At 43.0% G+C, this 27,394-nt stretch overlaps 1 protein-coding gene across 1 annotated transcript in view; it reads right to left on the bottom strand.

Moving 5' to 3' along the window:
- The window catches only part of MYBBP1A (MYB binding protein 1a), an 85,356-nt gene that overhangs the window by 26,897 nt on the left and 31,065 nt on the right, over nt 1-27,394 (bottom strand). Inside the window, exons 10-19 of the mRNA XM_044285210.1 lie at nt 25,169-25,279; nt 24,903-25,028; nt 23,163-23,369; nt 19,550-19,658; nt 17,150-17,234; nt 10,427-10,578; nt 9,236-9,322; nt 8,483-8,632; nt 8,203-8,370; nt 2,186-2,343 (exon numbers count right to left, since the gene is read on the bottom strand). Of these exons, the coding sequence (XP_044141145.1) occupies nt 2,186-2,343; nt 8,203-8,370; nt 8,483-8,632; nt 9,236-9,322; nt 10,427-10,578; nt 17,150-17,234; nt 19,550-19,658; nt 23,163-23,369; nt 24,903-25,028; nt 25,169-25,279 (1,353 nt within the window). The remainder of the gene's footprint in view (nt 1-2,185; nt 2,344-8,202; nt 8,371-8,482; nt 8,633-9,235; nt 9,323-10,426; nt 10,579-17,149; nt 17,235-19,549; nt 19,659-23,162; nt 23,370-24,902; nt 25,029-25,168; nt 25,280-27,394) is intronic.

Consider the following 27,394-nt stretch of genomic DNA (forward strand, 5'->3'; position numbering starts at 1 on the left):
AGTGATATGCCCCCATAGTCTCAGATGGGATAACCTCTTTAACTGAAAAGGGTCCCGACTTTGCAGGAAAGGGGCATGTCCTAATATGTGACATTTTGGGTCAAAATTGTGCCACAATTCTGTCTTTATCTAAGCCAACCAAGAGTTGGTATAAGGTCAAACAAAAGTGTCTAGCCCTGCACCACAGTTATCATCCAGCCTGACCCACAGCGATGAACCAGGTCCCGACAGCCAGTCTAAAACGCACACCATACGTGGGAATGTTAAAGCTGCCCCTTTGTGAACAGAGCCCAATCTTCACAATTCAGGCATGAGGAGACACATAACTATTACCCTAAAGGTTTCACACTCACATTTAGGGGTCTCCGGCAGGCGGTTCTGCTGCATGCAGCTGTTTTTGTCCTGCCGAATCCTGGAATATTTGCCAGGTAGCTGCCGGACTCCATTATAGTCAATGGTGCTGGTGGGCATTGCTGTAACATCCGGCTATACCAGATCTATAGCGCTCCACCAGGCTGTTCCCTGCCGGAGCCAATAACGCTAGTGTAAAACTAGACTTTAATGCATTCCGCTAGGCAGCAAATTCCAGTAAACCAGATAACTCATCTACAGCCTCCATATCAGGGTCTTATCAATGTCGCAGATGCTTTGCCTCCAAGGCAATTCCTTGTTTCTTCCATAGTACGTCCAGCATTTTCCCCAAACACAAGAAAACGGATAAGGATCGGCCAGCTGCTTACCAGTGGATGCAAACATTGCTGAACATGTGGAGATCCATTACTTTATGCTAATGACATCATTTGTGAATGCACGGTGGCGAGTACAAAAAGGATTATGCTAAGATGCTAAAACATGACAGTCATTTCAATGTAGAAAGTGTCGTATATAAAAATAGTCAAAACAAAATAACTCTGCAGGATTTGAGCTTATTCTAGCCACTAAATGTAGCAGAGCTGAATGCAAACGTCGCACTATGCTGCCATGTTACTAAATGCTCTTCATGGAATGGTCAATCAACACCCGTGGCCTTACACTCATACTAAAGATGAGCAACGCAATAGAAGATTACTGCTGCTGTAAGGTAGACAAGGGTAAAAACATGACGACCTTTGGTACATTACATTTTTTTTTATTATATAGGCAAAAGTCATGCCACATATAAATGATGCAATTTAAAGAAAATATTCCCCTTCAAGACCATCACAATAATAGATGGAATTACATATGAAGGCATTTTTTTTTTTTTTTTACTGGAAATACTCAATTTAGCTGCTTGAAGAAACGTCAGAGTCATCCGTGATTGTCCCACAGCAATCTTTAAAATGGCTCCAGAACAAAAGGTATTTTCTAATACATGTGAGAAAAGCTCCTAGACTTTGGACACTAACAGTACGGTACATCTAGACCACAACCCTGGTTAGTAACTAGGGATGACCGAACTGGTCATCAAGTACAAGGTTCAGGTTATGTAAGAATTCCATTAGGGATTCCGCTCCCAATTTACCGTAGATTAGTGATGGGAAAAGGAACATTTCTAAGGCTGCTTTCACACTAGCGTTCGGGTGTCCGCTCGTGAGCTCCGTTTGAAGGGGCTCACGAGCGGACCCGAACGCAGCCGTCCAGCCCTGATGCAGTCTGAATGGAGCGGATCCGCTCAGACTGCATCAGTATGGCGGCGTTCAGCCTCCGCTCGCCTCCGCACGGACAGGCGGACAGCTGAACGCTGCTTGCAGCGTTCGGGTGTCCGCCTGGCCGTGCGGATCCGTCCAGATTTACAATGTAAGTCAATGGGGACGGATCCGTTTGAAGATGCCACAATATGGCTCAATCTTCAAGCGGATCCGTCCCCCATTGACTTTACATTGAAAGTCTGGACGGATCCGTCCCAGGCTATTTTCACACTTAGCTTTTTTTTGCTAATATAATGCAGACGGATCCGTTCTGAACGGAGCCTCCGTCTGCATTATTACGATCGGATCCGTTCAGAACGGATCCGATCGAACGCTAGTGTGAAAGTAGCCTAAGCGTTTTAATGGCAAAAATACTGGAAATAATTTTATGGCGATATCTTTTTACAGGTTTATTATCTTTGGAGATATGTCAGAATGAACGTAGCCCACATTAACCAGATTTCTACAGAATACCTACCTAATGATTTGCAATTTGCAAACTGGTATGTACTTACATGAAAATGTCAGCTGTTTTACGGAGGAAATCCTGATCCTGCTGGCTGGACTCGGAGCTCATACTCTGTTCTATCACAGAAATCAATGGCTCAATGACACTGAATACCAGCGGACTATCTGGCAGCTTGGTCACAAATACTTCAATCAAGTCCAGAACCTGCATGACAGATAACACATCTTGCATTATTACATTGTTCCCCGGGTAGTCCATTTAGGGCATCTGTCAGCAGATTTGTACCTATGAACCTGGCTGACCTGTTATATGTGCAATTGGCAGCTGAAGACACCTAGAGGTTCAGGTTTTTTTTTGTTGCAACTGCCGCCCCCTCTGCACAGGGTCAGGTGTGATCACATTTACACCGGCTGATCCCGTCAAAGTGCAGAGGGTGCATCAGTTGCAGAGAGAGCTGAGCCTCTAGGTGTAACAGCAATGCCCTCGTTGCTCTTAGAGGCTCAGTTTGCATACATTAAAACCTCATTTTTCTCAGCAATGCGGGCACATATGAACACGGGACCAACACAGATGCCTTTAGCTGCCAAGTGTACATGTAACACATCAGCCAGGTTCATAGGTACAAATCTGCTGACAGATGTCCTTTAAATTGAAAGCATATAAATAAAAGGGTTCTCCCATATTTTTACATTTCAAATATTTTTATTTCAGGTTGACCTAATAAAGAAGTACACACAGTGTGATGTGATAAGTAGTAATTTACATCAGTTCTTTTAGCATCATGTCATCAGTAAAAAAAAAGTTCCAACATATACAATCAGAATAATGTATTGGAGCTGTTGCGTCAACCTTCCGACATCAGTTTTTCCATGTAAGTGGGAAAGGGGGAAGAAAAAAGCATGGGGGATATGGGAGATTAGTAGTACAGCGCAAATCAGTAACCATAACTTGACACCCCTCAAACCGCGAGGTGAATAGAACATAACAGTAGCCCAACATGTTCAGCTCTCCTCCACAGTCAGTGGATTTGAAACCCCAAGCAGGCACCCCCCCAACCCCGCCCCCTTAAGTAGATTCATATCCCTGAAATTGGCGGATCGTTTAGTAAGAAACGCGTCTGATACCAAGAGTTAGTTGAAAACATTCCTGGATGCATCTTCTAACCTGGAGGGGCAGTATATCTATAAAAAGATTTCCCAGCATGCAAAAAACTGCTTAACATGGATCTCCTTCCTGGAAGATGTCTCTACCCAGTCCATCTTCATTAACAAGGAGACTTTCTCAAGAAATAGCTCAAACGGTTGGGGTGTGGGGTCGATCCACGTGTGAAGGATAGTCTTGATTCCTGCTGCTGCTACCAGACATAACAATTTCCTACTACCAGGAGTGCACTGTGTACTAGTCGGGTCAATGTACCCAAAGATGGACCATATAAGATCTAGAGGTGCTGCTGATGTCTAATGGGTGGTGGTAAATGTGTGGACTTTACTCCAGAAAGATTGTATAACCAGGCACAGCCACAAACAATGAAAAATGTCTGCTTCTGTCTTACATCGGAAGCAGTTGTCAGAGTCCAAGACGTCCATACGGTGGTCCTGAACTGGAGAGATGTATGCCCGGTGATAAATCTGTAGGGTCATCTCCCTGTAGCAGTTGGATGGCAAATAAGGAAGATTGCGTTCCAGAGCCTGATAAAGGTGGACATCGTTAACTGCGTGATGTCCTTGAGCCATTTATCTATTGCCCATTCGCCCTTACCATAGTCCAGAGGGGTGTGTAGAAATTTATAGTAGCTAGTGGTATGTCCCCTTAGGGTAGGGGTATGTTTGAGGGAGGCCTGTAAAGCTGGGCTCCATTCTCGGGGGGCGGGGGCAAGTTGGCAGTATTTTCTGACGATAACTGCTGGCTTGTAGATAGGAAAAAAAAGTTAAAACAAATGTTAATCGTCTATCCTCAGGAAAAGCCATCAATATTTGATTGCTGGACATCTCATTCCACCACCGATTAGTTATTCTGCAGTAGCTCCAGCTCTGTTCAATGTGCTATCCTGAGAATAGGCCATCAATATGAAAAAGAGGTGGACAACCCCTTTAGGATACTTTCACACTAGCAATATTCTTTTCCGGCATTGAGTTCCGTCCTAGGGGCTCAATACCGGAAAATAACTGATCAGTTATATCCCCATGCATTCTGAACGGAGAGCCATCCGATCAGGAGGTCTTCAGTTCAGTCTTTTTTACTTTTCAGGACGGAGATAATACAGCAGCATGCTGCGGTTTTATCTCCGTCCAAAATTCCACACTTGCCGTAATGGCGTATCCGGCATTTTTTCCCATTGACATACATTAATGCCGGATCCAGCCCCGAGTGTTCTGGCAAAACGGATCCATTTTTGCAGTCCGAGCATGATCAGACCGCAAAAAATGTGGAATAAAAAAAATGCCGGATCCGTTTTTCCAGATGACACCGGAGAGACGGATCCAGACGGATCAGGAGCCTGTCCGTCTGACAAATGTCCTCAGTTTGCACACGTTTTGGCGAATCCTCTGCCAAAACACTGCATGTTCCAATGGATCCATATGGTACCATCTTTAGCCTATAAGAAGCAGTGGGCTGAATTTAACACGTATGTGTGCATATTTGTTTCATTTTTTGAGTATCTGTCTGTCTTTCTGCAATATTACAAAACAGCAAAAATAAAATTAAAAAAGTAAATCCTTTACAAAAAAAATGGATACAAACAAACCACAATACAGAAAGAAAAACTGCACATATTCTAAAAAAACAAGATATGTATTGCACATTGGTATTTGATCTGTATTTTCATACCCAAGCGATGACTTATTGGGTAGGAAAAGCTAACACACAGTAGTCTGGACTGTAAAACCTGAATAGTAGTCTTGCTGCCATCTACTGGACACCAGAGGGACTACAGCTAAATCCACCCTGGACCACAATGTTTGCTGGATGATAAATTAAGAAAACTTTTGAAAAGGAAAAATTAAATGGAGTTTCAGCGCTGGGAGCTGCTTAAAGTATAACTGTCGTGTATATATATATATATATATATATATATATATATATATATTTTTTGGAGTATTGGATTGTGGTGATTAATATCTCCTTGGTGGCCCCATTTCAACTTTTCACTGTGTATTCAATTACCCCTTAATTCCACAGTTTTGTTCCCTGTACTGCCTACTTTTACCTGTGCATAACCCCTTAGTGACCACCCATACGCGTTTTTTACGGCGGTCACTAAGGGGGCTTAGGCTGGGCCGCCGCGTTTTTACGGCGGCCCGGTCTAAGCGCTGCACGGGGCCCTGCTCTAACAGCCCAGACCGGAAGAAGTGACGATCCGGGCTGTTTAACCCTTTACATGCCGGGCGCAATGGCGCCTGCTGCATGTAAAGTGGTGACAGAGGGAGCAGACTCCCTCTGTCTCCCATCAGCACCCCGAAAATTCCATTATCTCCAGCAGGCTGTGCCTCTCTGGCGCAGCCTGCTGGTTAATGTTTGAAATGCATTGCTATTGAAATGTAATGCTTTATAGAGATAATGCAATCAAAATACTGTATATTATAGTCCCCTTGTGGGACTTTTAAGTAGTAAAAAAAAAAAAAATAGAAAAAAATACACATTCATTAAATAAAAAAAATTCCATAAAATAAAAAATATGCTTTTTTTCCATCTAAAATACGCTTTTCAATGAAAAAAATTGCAAAAAGAAAATATCCCCCATATGTTTGGTATTGCCGCGTCCGTAACGACCCGGACTACATAAATATTACATAAATTATCCCCTATGGTGAACGCCGTTAAAAAAACAAAAAAAAAAAAAAAAAAGATTTTCGAATTTATTCTTAGTTTCCACCGAAAAAAACGTAATAACAAGCGATCAAAAAGCGCCATTTTCTGCAAAATGATACCAATGAAAAATACAAGTTGTCCCTCAAAAATCAAGCTCTCACACAAATCCATAGAAAAAGAAAAAAAAAAAAGTTATGGGTCTTGTGAAGTGGCAATGCAAAATCATTTTTTTGGTTAATAAAAGGGGCTTTATTGGGAAAAAAAAAGTAGTAAAACGTAAAAAAAATTATAAGTGTTTAGTATCACTGTAATCGTACTGACCCAGAGAATAAAGATATTATGTTATTTGTACCAAAAAATGAACGCTGTAAAATGTATAATTTAAAAACGCAGTGGCAGTATTGCTATTTTTCCCCCATCTCCCTCCCAGAAAGAGTTAATAAAAGTTAATCAGAAAGTTATGTGTACCCCAAAATGGTGCCATTTAAAACTACAACTTGTCCCGTAAAAAACAAGCCCTCATAAAGCTATATAGACGAAAAAATAAAAAAGTTATAGCTCTTGGAACGAGACCATGAAAAAAGTTTGAAAAACGCTTGGTCATAAAGGCCCAAACAGGCTTGGTCACTAAGGGGTTAAAATAGTGTTGCTAGGCAGGGTCCGTCTATCTGTTTAAGGACGGAGGACGCAGAAGCACTCAGCGTGCAAGGTCACATTACTGACAGACAGGGACTGTAAGTAAATTATTAAAGCCAGGTCCTCCCCAGCAGCTGATAACAGTGCCTGGGCTGTGTGCACTTCTCCCTGTCCCTGCGCTTGGCAGACGATCCCTCACTCAGCAGACTGGGACAATGCAGAGCTGAAGCAGCGCAGACCAGGGAAGGGAGATCTGCCGTCTGCTCAGTGTATAAATGAAAGCAACATGTGGTAAGAGGACCCCTTTGTGCTGCAGGAGATTAACCCTTAAGAGGGAGGGCTGTGGTTACTGACACTTTTGGGGGGCTATTGTTACTGGCTAGTAAGGGCAGGCGGGATTAGCCTCAGGGTGAGGGCAGTGGCGGCCATCTTAACTGAATAGTGAAATTGCAGTTTTATGCAGACTGGATGCTAAGGGCTGAATCTTATTAAATATGGGGTAAGTCAGTCTAATAGTAACTGATTCTGGAATATCATGTTATTAGTAACTACAGTATATGAAAATTGAAATTAGGGTCTAAGTGCGACAGTTATCCTTTAAATGAATGGGCATACATACTGTCTAAAAGTTGGAATACTATAACTTTTATCACAGGGTGGGTAAACCCATTTGCAGCTGCAGTTTTATGAGGCAGTTGTTTGTGAAGTTTTTTTCTTTTAGCCAAAGCCAGAACTAGAATTTAAAGAAAAAGGGACTGCTGGATCCACTTTTGTGTGAAATGATCCTAAGGCTACATGCACACGACAGTGGAAAAAAAAAAGTCCATTAAAACCGGATGAGCTGTTCATTTTTAACAAACGTTTTTTCTAACGATCTGAGAAACTGACATTTAAAAACGGACCCAGTCAATAGTATTTTTTGACATCTGTTATTCGCTGGCCATCAAAAAAACTGCTGTGTAAATAACCCCATAGACTACCATTGGTCCCAAAACGGACACGTGATGGCAAAATGTCAATCACATGTCCGTTTTTCATGTAGAATCCGGCTACCTGTACTTGTTGCGGATTACACACGGTTTTTCAACCAGCAAAGTGAATGAGATTAGACAAATCTCATGTGCACTTTGTTTTTTTTAACGTGTGGAAATTGACCTGCCGTGTGCATTTTGAAATTCCTTGTGCTGATTTCAACATCAAAACCCTCAAACCATGCACATTTTCTGTTCTGAAAACCGCATTTGCGTGCAGTACCCTACAGGCTGCTTTCATGCATAGGTTTTTAGTGGGGGTTTTTTGCAACATAAAATGACAGATACAGACGTTAGTGGAAATTCAGAACACAAAATTTTTTTAATTTTTTTTTTTTTTAGGTACCACCGTTTTTTGCTCCTTTTCAAAAACACAGCATACTTTAGCTCTTGTTTTTTTTTTCCCCCGGCATATTGATAGCACCTTCTCTATTGAGAAAAATAGCTAGTGGTAAGCCACACTATATGCAAAAAAACTAAAACAAAAAACAAACCAAAAACTGTAGGTGTGCAAAAAAAAAATAAAAAAACACACGATGAGACAAATTCATGCGTCTAAGGACCCTAAGGAATATTCTTTACATACCTTAGTCTTAAAATCCTTCCGCAATATCTTTTCTCCACGGATTTTGGCCTTCTCATCCTTCTTGGCCTGAATGCGCTTTTGCTGTTCTGCAAATAACGCTGACAGATTCTTATCGAGGGCCATCATGGTCTCATCATCCACCTCATCATCATCACTGTCTTCACCATCCTGCCATGAAAATATTAAACAGTTACTCTCAGCATAGTCTTCATCCTCTCCATTGACCACCTCCAAATCTATCACACATTAGATGATAACCCTAGGTAAACGGCTCACTAACCATGGCTCTGCCACCTTGCAAGACTTCCATCAGCTGTTTACGGAACACTTCATTCACATTTTCATCCGCCGGCTCTTCTTCATCATCGCTCTCTTTAGCTTCATCACCACCCTCATCTGCACTGTCCTCATCAGAGCTGCTCTCCTCTTCCTTATCAGAACAAAAATAAAAAAATAAATCAGCATTTAATTGCGATTAAGAGGCATTTTAATCATTTATAAATTAATGAAGATAGCTGTAATTTAGTTCTACTGTTGTGGGCAGTGGCCCTTTCAACTCTTTCCTATATCCTGTGATGTTAATGTCTCTACAGAGGTAGGGATAGGGGAGTGTCTGTGTAACTAGCTGGGTGGGAGGAGCTATAAACCAGCTGGGTGTCGTTACAGGAAGTGCTGGAGGTGTGGCAGAGAACAGAGTGCATCATGGGATTGGTTGGATACAGCAACAGGAAGTGCTACATACAGAATGTGAACAATCCAGAGTTATTTGTTTTCACAAAAACAGGTCAGAAGAAGATTGATAAGCATGGGGAAGATATAGATGAGGTAAGCAACTACATGAGAATTATCTGCTAAAAGCCATAGTAATCCTGGGAAACCCCTTTAATACATCCTAATAATGATGCAAATTGGTATGTAAAGTGAATGCCTTGTATTTATATAAAAACATTTTCAGAAGACCGTTAAAAACAAAAAGTAAGCAGTGCTACAAGCACAGATAAAAAGTAGATTGGAGATTTAGAGACAACTCCACCTCATCTTCAGAATCCTTCATTAAATCCTTATCGTCTGTCACCACGATTGCACTTTCCTCATCCTGCTCGTCTTCTGGGTCAAAAACCTTGAGCAGACATTGGAAAGGAGAACTGAACATTAGAAGTCACTGCGTGACTGGGAAATTAAGATTACACATTGATACGTCATTGCATATATCAGCTTCATAGCAGTATTATTTTTTTACCTTAAAATGAAAAGCAATAGGTGGTCTTATCGCAGACAGTTATTATGCCCCCTTGCCAGTAACTGGTGTAAAAAAGTGGCAAACCTTGGCTAAATGAAAAACGCAACTGACGTTTTTTACACCACCCCCACCACTTTCCAAAAAGATGGCGTAGTGAGGGTGTGGCAGGGCTCATCAATTCCGCAAAGTTTTCTAGCGTAAATGATGAATGAAGTCTACCCAGCCACAAACTGGCATAGATTACAATCAGGTACAAGGACTGATAGATGTCTTAATTTAAGACGATCCATGCGACTCATCATAAATTAAATGCATCCTCCGGCAGCACAGTGGACATCAAGATCGGTGTAGCGCACACTGGTCTAGATAACTCTACCCCAACGCCTCTAAAATGTAACTGGATATGACGATCTGTTGATCACTGCGGGTCGAGCTCCGAAGATCTTTAGCCAACAGCTCGGGGAAGCCACCATCAGAGAAAGATACCACCTTACATTGTAGCTATTCAGATCAATGGTCACCCATGTAATACCTGGATGATAGCCCAGCTCTCCACTCAGGGCCAGATACAAAAGGAAGTTTAAAGAAAAGAATTGCACTTCTGTTTTGCTTAATAAAAACTACAGAGCCTTATTACCAAAATTCCCCTAATTAATCTTAAAGGGCGTGCAGGATTTCAAGAAAGCTGCCCGAGAGCTAGGAATGTTGGTCGTCACAACATATACATCATCCATGTGACTCCTGCAGCCCATTACTGCCCTCATCAGTAATGCTTGCTTATATGCTATGTGACCAGTGAGGCCAGTGATTGGCTGCAGCAGTTACATCTAGGCTGTTTATGATGTTGCTACAAGATTGAAGGGGGTCTAATGAGTAAATTGGCTTTTTTTACATACCATTTTCTGCTCTTGGACAACTTTCTTAAAATCCTGGACGACAACCAGTATACATATGAAATATTACATTTTCAAAAACAATACGCACATTCAGGATCAGCTGCAGGGCATTCTTTGTCAAATATTGGCAAATCTTCTTGAAGACGTTCCTAGACACCACTCGGAAAAGCCTGCTTGGTTTAGAATAGAGTGACAGAAGAATTTCAACCATCACCTCCACCCATTCTGGTTCATCTGAAGCTAACAGAACAAATAAAAAGCATTAGGAAATCAGGTCACTATAGGTTTCAGTAAGTTTAGTGTTTTTTATGTTCTACTACATTAAAAGGTGTGTTGTAAGGGCATTTTTCTTGTAAAAATCTTTTTTTTTTTTCCATTTTAAAAGCTTCACAATTACAACATGTAAAAGAAAAGGTTTTTCCAACAGTAAGTATATAATGTGCAAAATAACTTCTTTTTGTAAGGGTATTTTTAAAGTACTGATTGCTTCTTTCTCCTTTAATTATTACATTGTACTGTAGTGAGTTAAAGGCTGCATTAGGGCTCATGCACATGACCGGTGTTTTTGTCTGCATACGATCCGTATTTTCTGCGGATCGGATGCAGACCCATTCACTTCAATAGGGCCGCAAAAGACGTAGAGAACAAACCGTGTGCTGTCCACTTCCATATGTCCATTCCACGGCACCTGGTCCATATTACAGACAAGGATAGGACAGCACTATAGAGGGCCGGACTTTCTGTTCCACAAAATGCAGAACGCATTAGCCTTAACACTGACAGATGAGCCTTATATGACTGTCGGGGTGAAAGCATTCCTTTCTGATAATCGCCCGCTCGTCAGTGAAGGAGACCGCCGCTATTACATGCGGCGATCTCCTCCACAGTATGGGGAGGTGTGATCGCTAATGCCATCGTTCATCTCCATACAGAATCATTATTTGGTGGCAGCAGAGCGTGATTAGAAGGCATGATTTGCCAACGGCAAACGCAGATTTTTTTTTTTTGCCTGCATAAAAGATGTGTTTGATTGTTCATCGGGTCATTGGCAGCTCTTTCACACAGGCAGATCATTGCTAACGAACATTTGTTAGCGATCATCTGGCCAACCCTCAGCCAGTGTAATACAGGCTTAGGGATAGTTAGATAACATATACAAGACTTCATTGTTCTGTGAAGGCTGCATTCCTTCACAGGTAAAAGGAAGATTCAAAGGAAAAAGACCTAAGGCGGTCAGAAGACTCCCTCTCTTGTATTCCACACCAGACAGCCAACAGGAGTGATCCCAGGTCAGGGCGACTATCTTTTGGTGACTAATACTTGGGATAGGTCATCAGTATCACATCAGTCTGACTCTTGGCCCCCCCCACTTATCAGCTTCATATACTGGGCAGTGGCCGCACCTGGCTCCAGCCCTGAAGCTTGTGAAAACAGCTGACTGACAGTTTCACTGTATCTGCAGACTGCTGCTTCTCCTCCACAGTAAATGCAGGGCCGTCTTTACCAAGGGGCAAAAGGGGCAGCTGCCCCGGGCCCAGTTGCTCCTGCGGGGCCCCAAGCCAGCTGCCTCTTGAGCTCTGCTAGCCACTGCCCCGGGTGTCAGGCTGTCAGCTACACATGGGGTGCTGCCATGCCATGCCTGCCGACACTGAGTCCAGGCATCGTACTGTTAGAGCTGTGAATGTGATCTAGGACCTTAGATAACATCATCACCATGTGACCAGTAACCTAGCATTATTACTGGTCACATGGCTATGAAGTCATCACAGGTCCTACCAGGAGTGTTGCTGTAGAAGTTTGGAGCTTTTTTTGTGAAGATTACATCAGAAAAAGGTGACAGGGGATGTTATGCTAATATACTGTAAACTACTGTATAGTGGGGTGCTGTATACTGTGTGGGGACCTGTATAGTGTGGGGGGCCTGTATAGTGTATAGTATACTGTGGGTGCTGTATATTGTGGAGTGCTATACTGCTGTACTGTATACTGTGGGGGGCTGTATTGTGTATAGTTCGGGGTGCTGTATACAGTGAGGTGTTTTATACTGTGGGCTGCTCTACTATATACTGTGGGGTACTGTATAGTGTGGGGTGCTATACTGCATACTGTGTGGTGCTGTATACTATAGGGTGCTATACTGCATACTGTGGGGTGCACTGTAACACTAGGGTGAGCCGAGGCCTGGTCTCCTTCCTGCAGAGCGGTGCCCACTTCCAGCCCAGAGCACTGATCCTGAGCCGCTGGAGTCTTCAGAACTGGAAGTATTTACAGTCATTCACTGTACTCTACCAGAAGTGTGGATTTTTGTTGTGTGTGTTGTGGTGGAGGGCGTGGTTGCCTGCTAAGGTGTGGGAAGGCGGGATCCAGGGGGCCCAAGTAAATTTTTGCCCAGGGTCCAATCAATATTAAAGACAGCCCTGAGTAAATGCCATCAGACAGCTGCTCTGATCACTCGGTCGCCCTTAGGGTAGGGCTACACTGGTCACGTGACACCTGTCGCAGCCAGGATTGCAGAGTAGCAGTGATCCCATTAATTTCTATGGGTTCACCATCGCGCGGCAATCCTGGCCACGACAGGTGTCGTCGTGTAGCCCTAGTCTTATTTACTTTCCTAAGTTTGTGAACAATGGTTTACGCCAATTGCTTCTGAAACAGATACGAATTTAGCTATAATGAATATTTATGAGCTGCAAGGAAACTGGAGACCAGGGCTACATGTCGAGTTGTCAGAGCAGCTCTGTGACAGGTTCACTGTGAGTTAGAAAACAATAGTCTGCAGAGGCAGTGAAACTGAATGCTGTAAAACAAAAACTAATGAAAATTTTAAATAAAGACAAATTGGAACAAAATATTATTAAGTTCATAGCCTTTAACCACTTGCCGCACGCGTAACGCCGAAAGGCGTCCGGGCGGCGGCAGTCTCAGCGACGTCTACTGGCGTCATCTCGTGTGAGCCGAGATTTCGCGCGCATGTGTGCGCGTTCACAGCGGCGCAGCTGAGAAGTTGAACTACAGCCTGCCAGTGCTGATCATGCGATTTTTTTAACATCAGAAAGGTATATTAGAAGTTTTGATAACAGCGTCCAATATACCTGCTACCTGGTCCTCTGGTGGTCCCTTTTGCTTGGATCGACCACCAGAGGACACAGGCAGCTCTGTAAGTAGCACCAATCACCACACTACACTCCCCCCTGTCACTTATTAACCCCTGATCACCCCATATAGACTCCCTGATCACCCCCCGTCATTGATCACCCTCCTGTAAGGCTCCATTCAGACGTCCGAATGTGTTTTGCGGATCCGCAAAACACGGACACCGGCAATGTGCTTTCCGCATTTTGCGGATCCGCACATTGCCAGAACTATATAGAAAATGCCTTTTCTTGTCCGCAAATGCGGACAAGAATAGGACATGTTCTATATTTTGCGGAACGGAAGTGCTGACCCGGAAGTGCAGATCCGCAATTCCGGATGCCACACTTGCGTTCAGTCCGCCCCACCGCAGTGACCGTTTTTTTTTTTTCTCTGATCACTGCAAAAACACCGTAAAATCTTTTGAGGGGCATGGCGAGTTCATAGAAGATTATTTTATTTTTTTTTGGCACAAGTTAGCAGAAATAGTTTTTTGGGGGGTTTTTTCTTACAAAGTCTCATATTCCACTAACTTGTGACAAAAAATAAAATCTTACATGAACTCACCATACCCCTCACGGAATCCAAATGCGTAAAAATGCCCTGTGAAATCCTTAAAGTACTCATTGGAATTTGGGCCCCTTTGCGCATCTTGGCTGCAAAAAAGTGTCACACATGTGGTATCGCCGTACTCAGAAGAAGTAGGGCAATGTGTTTTGGGGTGTATTTTTACATATACCCATGCTGGGTGAGAGAAATATCTCTGCAAATTGACAACTTTGTATAAAAAAAAATTGAAAAAGTTGTCATTTACAGAGATATTTCTCACACACCTGGGTATGTGTGAAAAGACACACCAAAACACATTGCCCTATTTCTCTTGAGTACGGCGATACCACATGTGTGACACTTTTTTGCAGCCTAGGTCCGAATTCCAATGAGTACCTTTTAGGAGGGCATTTTTAGACATTTGGATTCCATACTTATTCTCACGCTTTAGGGCCCCTAAAATGCCAGGGCAATCTAAATACCCCACAAGTGACCCCATTTTGGAAAGAAGACACCCCAAGGTATTCTGTGAGAGGTATGGGGAGTTCAAAGAAGATTTTTTTTTTGTCACAAGTTAGTGGAATATGAGACTTTGTAAGAAAAAAAATATATATTAAATCATTATCCGCTAACTTGTGCCAAAAAAATAAAAAATAAAAAATTCTATGAACTCGCCATGCCCCTCACGGAATACCTTGGGGTGTCTTCGTTCCAAAATGGGGTCACTTGTGGGGTATTTATACTGCCCTGGTATTTTAGGGGCCCTAAAGCGTGAGAAGTAGTTTGGAATCCAAATGCGTAAAAATGCCCTGTGAAATCCTAAACGTACTCATTGGAATTTGGGCCCCTTTGTGCACCTAGGCTGCAAACAAGTGTCACACATGTGGTATCACCGTACTCAGAAGGAGTAGGGCAATGTGTTTTGGGGTGTATTTTTACATATACCCATACTGTGTGTGAGAAATATCTCTGTAAATGACAACTTTTTAAATTTTGTCAATTTACAGAGATATTTCTCTCACCCAGCATGGGTATATGTAAAAATACACCCCAAAACACATTGCCATACTTCTTCTGAGTACGACTATACCACATGTGTGACACTTTTTTGCAGCCTAGGTGCGTAAAGGGGCCGAAAGTCCAACGAGTACCTTTAGGCTTTACAGGGTTGCTCACAATTTAGCCCCCCCCCCCCCCCAAAATGCCAGAACAGTAAACACACCCCACAAATGACCCCATTTTGGAAAGTAGACACCCCAAGGTATTCACTGAGGGGCATAGTGAGTCCGTGGGAGATTTTATTTATTTTTTGCCAGAAGTTAGCAGAAATGGAAACTTTTTTTTTTTCTCAGAAAGTGTCATTTTCTGCTAACTTGTGAAAAAAAATTAAATCATACATGAACGCACCATGTCCCTCCGCGAATACTTTGGGGTGTCTTCTTTCTAAAATGGGGTCATTTGGGTGGTATTTATACTATCCTGGCATTCTAGCACCTCAAGTAACATGACAGGTGCTCAGAAAGTCAGAGCTGCTTCAAAATGCGGAAATTCACATTTTTGTACTATAGTTTGTAAACACTATAACTTTTGCGCAAACCAATAAATATACACTTATTGGATTTTTTTTTATCAAAGACATGTAGCACAATAAATTCTGACACAAAGTTGAATAGAAATGTAATTATATTTGAACAATTTTACCAGAAAAAGTTAAAAATATCTTTGTTTTTGAGAAAATTGCGGTCTATTTTGATTAATATCAGAAAAACGAAAAATCTCAGCAGCAATCAAATACCACCAAAAGAAAGCTGTATTTGTGAGAAGAAAAGGAGGTAAAATTCATTTGGGTGTCAAGTTGCATGACCGAGCAATAAACCGTTAAAGTTGTGAAGTGCCGATTTGTAAAAAAAAACACTGTGGTCCTTGAGTGGTTAAGGAGACATCCGTGTGGGATGAGTTATAAAATGGCACCACTTTGGGGCACATAAAACTTATTGATTAACCTTACAATCTTTGTTCTGGGTGGGATAAAAAAATAAAAATGTTGCTCAAATTACCACGCAGCACAAATAACAAGCTACCTTAATTCTGCGGGTCAGTATGATGACAGCAATACCAGATTTTTTATGTGTTACCAATTTTGCACAACCAAATAATTAGTTTCTATGTTGCCTTATTCTGAGCCATAACTTTATTTTTTAGTTACCATCAGGCGCTGGATGTTGCAGCAATCTGCTTTATCTACAAATATATATGCAAGCATGGGTTATCCTAAACTGCATTACTGCTATACTTAATGTACAATTCAATTTGAGGCTCATATTTGATCAAAATTATCTGGATCCATCTACCTAAGAGTTTTCAGTCAACAATTTTTATCTGTACCATTTTAGCATATATACGACAATTTTTTTGAAGTGCGGTGACCAAAAAGAGCATTGGTACCCATCAATTATGTTGCAAGGTGTCTATGGAGGGCAGCCACTCTGCCAAAGCTCTTAAATGACATGGCTATTTACTGTGGCATTTAAGAGGTTAAACATCCAGATCAGAGTCATCTCCATTTGTAGCCATTGTAGAAGAGTGTCAGCTACATGTTACAGCTGACACCCGCTGCTGATGCTGTAGGCTCCGGTCCCGTGCTAATGCAATGCAGTAATAGAGCTCATGCACACGGCCATTGCCATTTTCACTAGTCTGCAAATTGCAAAACACGGGTACCGGCTGTGTGTGGTCCGCATTTTGCAGTACATACATCCTGCCCTCAGTGGAATTGTCCTATCCTTGTCCATAAAACGGACAAGAATAGAACACGTTCTATTTTTTCACTGAGCCGCAGAAAGGACATATGGATGCGGAGAGCACACAGGTGTGCTTACATCATCTTTTGCAGCCCCAGTGAAGTGAATTGGTCCACATCGGTTGAGGACCAAAATTACAATTGTGCGCATAAGCCGACAATGACATTCCGCATTCAGGCCCTCCAGCCCATGATGGCATACTAGTATGTCACAGGGCAGGAAAGTGTTATTAATAGCTTATAGTTACAATACATTTAGAGGTGCTGTCCTTGGACAGTATGACAATTCTAACTTTCTAACTGCAGTTCTAAATGTACAAATTCACAAACCTTTTTTCTTTTTGGCTTTTTTGCTCACGGCCTTTTCCAGACAGTTCTGAATGTCATTTAACAATTCCACACTCTCATCAGGAGTCTAAGTAAGAGAAAAACAGTTGGGGAAAAGAACATTTTACAAACATGATCTTAAAATATTCTAATTGCACAGGTGGGATATTAAAAGCTTTAAAAATGACACTCTTCTTACACTTTTTAAGGAGTCGCCCAGTTTCCTGTATTGATGACCTATTGTCAGGGTAGGTCATCAATATCAGATCGGAAGGTATACTTGAGAATGGAGTACCACACAGTGTTATGCTCTACCCAACGGTCATCCAACAGTAGTATAAATATGCGGCACACAGAACATTCTTTGCAATTTAAAAGGGTCATTTTAGTGATTTTCACAACAAAGGGTTCATAATCACACACACATAGATATATATATATATATATATATATATATATATATATATATATATATATATCTCCATTTAACCACCATACTGCTATATACCATTTACCAGCTTCCATCTCTTATATTGTCCAGTACATAGAGCAAAATGACATTTTAGTCTATATTTTCCTTACACCCCCACATAGGATTCCTCCCATGCTCTCACTTCCTATTTTTCTCTGTATGTTGGTCTCTATCCTCACTATATACATAATCAATTGTGTAATATATATATATATATATATATATATATATTCATTCATTCATATTGAATACTTCATTTAATCACAAAGGGTTCAGATACCTCATTATAGATGTGCTATTATTTTTCTACAGAAACCCCAAGCCACTGAAGAAGGTCCCTATGGACCGAAACATTCGGCTCACATATGGATAGTGGTTACGCAACATTTAATTTCCTAATAACTGGATCATGAACCTTTTATTGTGAAAATCACTAAATAAAATTACCTTTAAAGGGACACTGACAGGGCCAATAAGCATATTGAGGTATATATGTGACTACAGGTCTTATACAGGGTATTACAATCATATAAGTATCCCCCCTGTCCACATTATACAAACAGTAAACTAAGTTTTATAACCTGCTCCAAGGTCTGCAATCTGCCCAAGGGGCGGCGTTTCACTTCTCTTGCGCCCAGCCAGCCTCCCCAACTGCCGATTTGAAGCGCCGCCCAGCTCATGAATATTCAGTTTGCTGGGCGGCTTCTGCGGTCCCCGCTCTGAAGCGCTTCGCTTAACAGTGCCCGGCGCATGCGCCGGATCTTGTAAAGTCCGGTACAGTAAGCGCCGCCCAGCTCATCAATATTCACTTCGCTGGGCGGCGCTTACTGTCCCCGACTTCACAAGATCCGGCGCATGCGCCGGGCACTGTTAAGCGAAGCGCTTCAGAGCGGGGACCACAGAAGCCGCCCAGCAAACTGAATATTCATGAGCTGGGCGGCGCTTCAAATCGGCAGTTGGGGAGGCTGGCTGGGCGCAAGAGAAGTGAAACGCCGCCCCTTGGGCAGATTGCAGACCTTGGAGCAGGTTATAAAACTTAAAGTTTACTGTTTGTATAATGTGGACAGGGGGGATACTTATATGATTGTAATACCCTGTATAAGACCTGTAGTCACATATATAGACCTCAATATGCTTATTGGCCCTGTCAGTGTCCCTTTAAATTGCATAGAATATTCTGTGTGCCGCATGTTTATACTACTATCAGATTGGAAGGGGCCTAACAGCCGACACCTCCACCGATCAGATGGTTGAAGAGAACGCAGAACTCGTTTACCTGCTCGATATTGCAGGTGTGCGCAGGTGCAATTACAGCTCCTCCGTTTAATGAAAAGGAGCAGATGGAGTGTGGCGTTCATTGAGCTCTGTGACCTGTGTAGAGGTCATTGTGCAGGGAGGTGAGGGGAGTATATTAGCTGTAACCATAACCTGTTGTGAATGGTGGATGTATTCCTGTCTGTGATGCTAACAAGACGACTGCTAAAAAAGTGATCTCTACATAGTAGGAATTGCTGCGATATAATTATGCTTTGTGACCAGTGCAAAAACTTCTGCATCACAGATACAAGGTAGAGGGGTCAGGAGCTTCTGCGAATGTGAGCCCCCCGATCCTGGCCCACAAGTGGGCGTCGTCTTCTTCCTGGTCGGGACACTGTCCAAAGGCAGCGGACACCTCCACAGCCAGGGAGAAGACGTTCTGTTCTTTTGAGATTTGGTATATATCTCATGAGAACAGGCTATGTAAGCGAACAGAAGGTATCAGTTGTTACTTTTTTAAACCCTATAAAAAGGTCCTCTTTAACTTTATCTACATGGTAAATCCCATTTGCTTAAGTAAGACAACCCCTTTAACTGCCCAAAACTAAAAGGCAGGGGCATGAAACAATCACCAAACTTGTGTATGACATGTAGAGCATGTCCCATAATTTTACCTTAAAAAGATGAATTCCAACAAGCAGCAATAACTGCTGATAGGCTGACAGTTCCATACTACTTGACTTCTTGGCTTTCTTCTGGAGATCTTCGACCTGCTGCAGCATTCTAGAAACATTTTTTACGATAATACTTAATAATAATACTCTGAACAATACTCTACAGATCAGAGTGAATGAAGCTGATTCAACAACAATCTCCACTGACATTCTGAATACTGCAGTTAGTAAATAAGCTAAAAACATATATCCATTTGTTGTAAGGACTTTAATACGGCACAACAGTATGCTTGATATAAAAAAAAATCATATCACTGAGTACATGATGTAGTCCACCAGAATGGCAAGACTTTACATTACATGTGGAAAATGAAGAGTAAAATAGGCTGCACACACATCTACAGCCTACACTCACTGGGGCACATTTACTAATCCTGTCTAATAATAAGGTAGTGTAACTGCAGACAAGACAGACTCAAATTCTCGCCAAGTGTATCACAGCGGCTGATGCTGGAGGATAAATCTGGTGCATCTTTGAATGGTCTAGTCTAACTTTATGCCACCTATAGGGTGGCTTACTTTGCGCCAGAATTTTGGTGCAAAATGTTGCATCTTAAGCCATGCCCCCAGTTTCCTGCAAAGTCATGCCTCCTTAGTCTTCAGTGAATCAAGCTTCGGATCATAGATGCAAAGTCAATTCGTTCAAAAACTTACAGCATTCCGTACAGCATTAGGCTACTTTCACACTTGCGTTCGGGGCTCCGCTTGTGAGCTCCGTTTGAAGGCTCTCACGAGCGGACCCGAACGCATCCGACAGCCTTAAAAAGCTCTATTTTTGTATTTACGTAAAATCTTTTTCTCATTCATATCATTGGGGGAGACAGTCTTGACCTTGGGTATAGCTATTGCCACTAGGAGGCGACACTAAGCAAAAAAGTGTTAGCTCCTCCTCTCAGCTATATCCCTCCTGCAGACACTGAGCTAATCAGTTTGTACAAAAGCAGTAGCAGCAGCCAGGAGAAGCCAACAGAAAAAAAAAAAAAGGAAGAAAACCGGAGAGGAGTTATCCTGAAGAACCAGAAGAACCCATCTATGAGAAACAGTAATATACATACAGGGTGGGAGCTGTGTCCCCTAATGAATGGAAGAGATTTTACGTTAAGTACAAAAATCTAGTTCTCTCATCCGTATCATTGGGGGACACAGTCTTGACCTTGGGACGTTCCAGAGCAGTCCCCTTGGTGGGTCATAAACGAAGAAGCAATCCGGTCAATCCGAGGACCACTTTCTGCAAAACTCTACGCCCCAGGGAAGTGTCAGAAGATGCAAAGGTGTGTACTCTGTAAAACTTTGAAAAGTGTGCCCAGACGACCAGGCAGCAGCCCTGCACCCCTGGAAGGCCGAAGCCCCATGATGTACTGCCCAACCATTTCCCGAGCAAAATGAGAAGTAAGCCAGAAAGGTGGAGCCCGTCCACTGATGCGGTATGCTTCCGCAATAGCCAGCCCTCTTGGACCCTCCTGAATGACGAATAATGAATTAGTCTGTCGGAAAGAGGACTTCTGAAACAGATAGATGCGAATCCAAAACAGATGCCAGCTGATGATGAAGGGCGACTGACAGGCAAGAGCCGCTAGATCAGACACCCTACAGATGGAAAAGACTACCACCAAAAAAGGCCACCTTGCAGTACAGGAAGTGAAGGGACATCTGCAGCAAAGGCTCAAACTGAGAGGCCTGGAGAGCGCTGAGCTCCAGATTAAGATCCCAAGGATTCAACGGAAGCCGGTAAGGGGGCAAGGCTTGCACCCCTCCAGAAAGGGAAGCTAAATTCCGCTGAAAAAGAATGATGCCTAGATATCAAGGGCCAAGATGCGACAAAAGTTGGAGGAAGTAGGGATGCCTGAAGACAGAGGCCCTACACACCACACCAGACTGCCAAAAGAGAAGAACACTCCAGCAGGACAATGATGAACAAGTCAGGGCTAGAGAACCTGGACCAACACCACCTGCGCAGGCACCCCACGAGCACCCAATGGCTATGAACACTGGCCGAGCAGGCAGTAACAGTATGTGGAGAAAGTGCAACTACTCGCCCTGCGAAAGAAGAGAAGTAGAGAAGGCTGATGCGGCTCAGTAGGGAACCAGCATCTAAGGGTGACAACAAGGACAGTACGACCGCTCTACCTGTGGAGGGGAGCCATGCAAACAATACACATTTGCAAACTGAATAAGTGCATACCTAAAACCACACAGAGGCAACGCTGATGTGTCACCATAGAAGAAGGTAGAGGCAATGCACTACCTGTCGAGGCTCGAAGCCCATGTCCTAGAAATCGGCAAGTTATACCATGCACCGAAAGCCATACTAATACATATGAAAAGTGAGCAAACCCACCTGCTGAAACCTGTCATAGTATGGGCAGATGACAGCACTAGAGGGAATAAGAATACCCGTCAGCCAGCTCCTCAGGAACACCATACATATAAGGCCTGGAGAATCTATCGCACCTGGTAATGGCTGAACATGAGCACAGTGCCACCTGTGAAAAGGAAATGTAGGCACAATCACAGCTACAACTAGCAAGAAGGTTCCACCCCTAGATGGGGGACGATGAGCATTGTCGTCGTGTAGATATAGCCTAATACACTGAGCAATTAGAGAGAGTCTGGGAATAAGCAGAAGTCGTCGTGTCCCCCCCCGGGGAAGGGACACCTGACGAAACTGAGGCCTCAGGTGGAGGAGGTAAGTCGGCCTCCATAGAAGATATTCATATGAAAAAACCTGAGGAGCGGGAGGGAGGAGGGGCCCTGAAAGAATACTCACCAGTCTGGCGTTTTCTGCCCCCTCTGGCTCCAGCCGGGTCACCACCTTCGATGTGCGGCCCCTTGGTGAGGGTAGCTACACCAGAACAGAGGGGACTTGCGGCATGGGTGGCTGTGGTGACCCGAATGCTGGCAGGAGACAGAGGTTTTTACAGGGACCTTTGGTCCTCCTTTTCTTCTGGAGCACGGGAAGGAGCAGGGGGTTTGGGGGACCCCCCTGGTTTCCCGTCTCCTGTGTGGGAACGCAGGCAGCTTGCAGACTGCCCTCAGCCAGCTAAAGGAAAGAAAAAGAGAAAAATGTTAAATGAAAAGAAAAAATTTAATAAAAAAATAAATAAAAATCAGCAGACCTGCAAAGCAGGGAGGTCTGCCTCCTACGGACACTAAGCTAAAACTGATTAGCTCAGTGTCTGCAGGAGGGATATAGCCGAGAGGAGGAGCTCACACTTTTTTTTTGCTTAGTGTCGCCCCCTAGTGGCAATAGCTATACCCAAGGTCAAGACTGTCTCCCCCAATGATACGAATGAGAAATCAAAGGTTTTGAACAAAAATCGACTTTAGATCTATGATCATTAGCTCAAATTGCTCAAGACTATGGCCCCTTCTATTAAAGCTAAGTCACAGTGGAGTGGATTATTCTTTTTGGTTTACTAGCTTCATAAATATATCTAAAATGAGAAAATACTGTGAAAGAAACCTAAACTGGAACCGTGATTTATACAGTAAACAGTGTAACATCAGTGGATGACAAGGGTACTTGGTCGTTAATTGGTTGCAGCCATCTTACCGAGCCCAGGCGTCTGTGTGTTCTTCACTAAATGGCTTAACAGCCTTCACAGCTTTTCCACGTGAGAGTAACATGTCTGCGTAACGGACCAGGCAATGAATCCACAAGCTGCCATCGGCAGTAACTCCAACCGCGCGCCTTTCATTTAATGCTTCACCTTGATGACCTTCTCCTAACACAGCCATACCATTCAGATTAAGCAACAAGCTGGAAGGAAATGTAGGAACATTTATTGGGCAATTTTCAAGGAACCAGTTTCTCAATATATCACACAAATCGAACCTATTGAAAAGAAGAGAACTTTGAAGGGTTTGGCACTTTATAATGTCATACAGTGCATGCTGTGGCCCAATGAACCCACAAGCATGCTTTTAGCTCACCTGAGCTGCTGTTAAGGCGCGCCTGGCTGATCAATGAGAAATAAAACAGCCTAAGCTGTCCAAGACTGCATCCTCATCTACGCAGGTGCTGGACCTGCTCCGCCATGGACAGGGCGGCCGCGGCACTGCACCGTTTACATAGCCCATAGCCGGACAGCCAAGTGAAAAGCATGCTGGGGGTTTCTTATGCCACGGCGTGTACTGCATGGCCATTTAGAGCCTATCCTTTTAAAATGGCCAAAAGTGGAGTGTACAGAGGTTCCATATACTTCTGAAAAAGTCTAAAAACAGAGCTTAAAAAATAAATAAAATAAAAAACGGACAATGCTCATGAAGCAGTCTTGCAGAAATCTGGGAAGAAAGCTTATCCAGGGGAAAGCGTAGGGAGTGCAGAGGTTGCAGCTTCGCCTGGGTCCTGGAACCTAAGAGGGCACAAAAAGCCCCACTAACCTATAAGTGGCACATGGTGGCTGGGGTCCTTCTAAAGATTTTGCTTGGGGCTCTGAAGCATCAAGTTACATTACTGGACAAATCCACAATCATATCCAGACCATGCCTATCAGTTCTAAGGTATGGGTCATCATCTCTTATTTAGGGGCAGAGGTGCTGGGGGAATTTCGTCTCCTAGCATAGAAAAAGCAGGCTGAGCATAATGTTACATATGCACTAGCAATATTGGGGAGAGGTACACAAAAGGCGAAAATCATGACCGTCATGCTGGCTGTCTAACTCCCAATTAACCATTTAACCGATGGTTTCTGAAAGAAGTCGAAAGACACAAAAATGTTTCAAAGGGAACCAGTCACCATGAAAAGATTAAGCCAAACTTGTAATTTATACATTCATATTCCTACTCATTTGGGGCTTTGACGTCAGAGAGACGGCTCTTGTCGTCACTGATCGGACCGAATCCTTGACTTCAAGGCCAGGAGTGAGCAGGAATTTGTGACGTTTTACTGAATCTGCTCAGCTTCTCCTGCTCTATAACATGCCGCAAGAAGTTCATGGTTTTTATGGTGACAGGTTCTCTTTAAGCATGTTACTGTACTGTTTTGGGCGATAGGACTCATTTAGCTTATGAAGCTTCCCTTTTTGCTCCCACCCTAATGTGCGCGGAGCTTATATTGCCTATAATGTTCAGGTTTATCTTGTAGAGGATTTCTAAGCAGATAACACACTTGTGTGGCATTCATTCCTAGTCTCCAGCACAGCTTCTGCTGCATCTTATGGCCTGTTCTTCTCTTTTGTGTTCACTAAAATGAATATTTGGCCTCAAAAAGCCAAAAGGGAGAAATAATATCAAGATATATTTGCAGTGTTCCTTCTGCAGACACTAAAATCTGACACACACTTCACTTACCTAAAAAAAGTGTCGGCGATATGTTTCCGTGTACTGTCATCCAAAGGCACAGACAGACGTGCTTCTGTTTCCGGAATATCCGAGATCGTTTTTTTTGCATCAAAGAATGCATGGAACAATATAAACCTGCATACAATAAAATTAACATCAACATGGATTCAGGCACTTGCTCATCCGCAACAACTGTAGAATAAACCACTCTTGTGAAAAGAAAATGTTTAATATAGTGGTAAAGGACACAGGAGCCATCAACCTATTCCACGTACCGGGCAATGTCCATCACTTGGTGCTCTTCTCGCGTCACCTGGCGATTGTCAATAATGCTGGTAAGGCGAGGAATAATCCATTTTCGCAGTCTAAATACAAATTGGTCTTTTCTAAAGGAAAAGGGTGAAAAAAAAAAAGATTAACAAATACTAGAGGATATGTTCACATAGTTAAAATCCACTATGGAATCAATGTACTTACCTCACTCCGCGGCACCCGCCTCTGCATCTCCCTGTTGCGCCGATTACAACATATGGCGTGAGGGGGGCTGCGATCAGAGGAGTCTTAGCCAACAGTAGGCGATGACGGGGACGAGCCTCCCTAGCCGTAACCAGTCACTGCCTGCTATTGGCTAGAACATCCTTGTGACTTGTGATGAGGAGATGCAGTGGCGGCTGTGCTGGCTTCAGAAGTGACGCAGGTGCTGGGGAGCAAAGTAAGTACACTGTGTGTGAGGCACCCGGGAATTTGGGGGTGGGGGTGGGGGGGGGGGCATTTTAGGGGTCGAATAACCCCTTTAAAAGGATTCTGTCACCTCTTTTTACCCTATAGAGATGCGGACATGCACGGCTAGATTGTCTGCAATATACCTGTCCCATAACTCTGAGTGGTTTTATTGAGTGTAAAAAATTATTTTATATATATGTAAGTCAGCCTGGTCGCGCATGTGCAGTGCCGGCCTAGTGTTCCTTCCCTGTGCTGGTATCAGCTTCAGGGAAGGAACTGCGCATGCGCAAGCTCACTGAGCAAGGAGGAGATTACGGGACACAGGCGGTGCTAGGCTCCTTCACAGGGGGGCATGACTGGGCTCCAGAACAGTTAGTACAGCCCCTTGGGCTCCTTACCAGGCTGATAGATAGATATCTATCTCTCTCTCTATCTATCCATCATCACTTTTGACACTCAACAAAACCACTCAGAGCTATGGGACATATACAGGTTCTTCAAAATTAGCATATTGTGATAAGGCCGCTATTGAAGCATCCTGGGCCTCCATAACACCTCAGCAGTGCCACAGGCTGATTGCCTCCATGCCACGCCGCATTGAAGCAGTCATTTCTGCAAAAGGATTCCCGACCAAGTATTGAGTGCATAACTGAACATAATTATTTGAAGGTTGACTTTTTTTTGTATTAAAAACACTTTTCTTTTATTGGTCGGATGAAATATGCTAATTTTTTGAGATAGGAAATTTGGGTTTTCATGAGCTGTATGCCAAAATCATCAATATTAAAACAATAAAAGGCTTGAACTACTTCAGTTGTGTGTAATGAATCTAAAATATATGAAAGTCTAATGTTTATCAGTACATTACAGAAAATAATGAACTTTATCACAATATGCTAATTTTTTTAGATAGGAATTTGGGGTTTTCATGAGCTGTATGCCAAAATCATCAATATTAAAACAATAAAAGGCTTGAACTACTTCAGTTGTGTGTAATGAATCTAAAATATATGAAAGTCTAATGTTTATCAGTACATTACAGAAAATAATGAACTTTAACACAATATGCTAATTTTTTTAGAAGGACCTGTATATTGCGGACATGCTAGCGGCGATCTAGCCGTTCATGTCCGCATCTCTATAGGGTAAAAAGAGGTGACGTCAATGAGAAGTATAGCGCCGTGTGCACGTGATTTGAAATCTGCTCCAGAAGTTTCACGTTAGGCTACTTTCACACTGGCATTTTGTGCGGACCCGTCTGGTATCTGCACAGACGGATCCGCACGAATAATGCAAACGCTTGTAACTGTTAATAACAGATCCGTTTGCATTATTCACAAAAAAAAAAAAGTCTAAGTCAAAACGGATCAGTCATGACTTACATTGAAAGTCAATGGGGGACGGATCCGTTTTCAATTGCACCATATTGTGTCAGGGAAAAACGGATCCGTCCCCATTGACTTACATTGTAAGTCAGGATGGATCCGTTAGGTTCCGCATAGTCAGACGGTCACAAAAACGCTGCGTTTTAGTGACAGTCTAAAAAAAACGCAACGGAGGCCAAACGCAGCCAAACTGATGCATTCTAAGCGGATCCTCATCCATTCAGAATGCATTGGGGCTGAACTGATCCATTTTGGGACGCTTGTGAGAGCCCTGAAACTGATCTCACAGGTGGACCCAGAAACGCCAGTGTGAAAGTAGCCTTGCTGCTTTAAAGGGGAACTTAGCTGCTTTCCTCACTGGCGTCAATGGAGACAGGCTGAAATCACTAGCAG

The sequence above is a fragment of the Bufo gargarizans genome, chromosome 3, assembly GCF_014858855.1.
Source record: "Bufo gargarizans isolate SCDJY-AF-19 chromosome 3, ASM1485885v1, whole genome shotgun sequence".
Classification (NCBI taxonomy): Eukaryota; Metazoa; Chordata; class Amphibia; order Anura; family Bufonidae; genus Bufo; species Bufo gargarizans.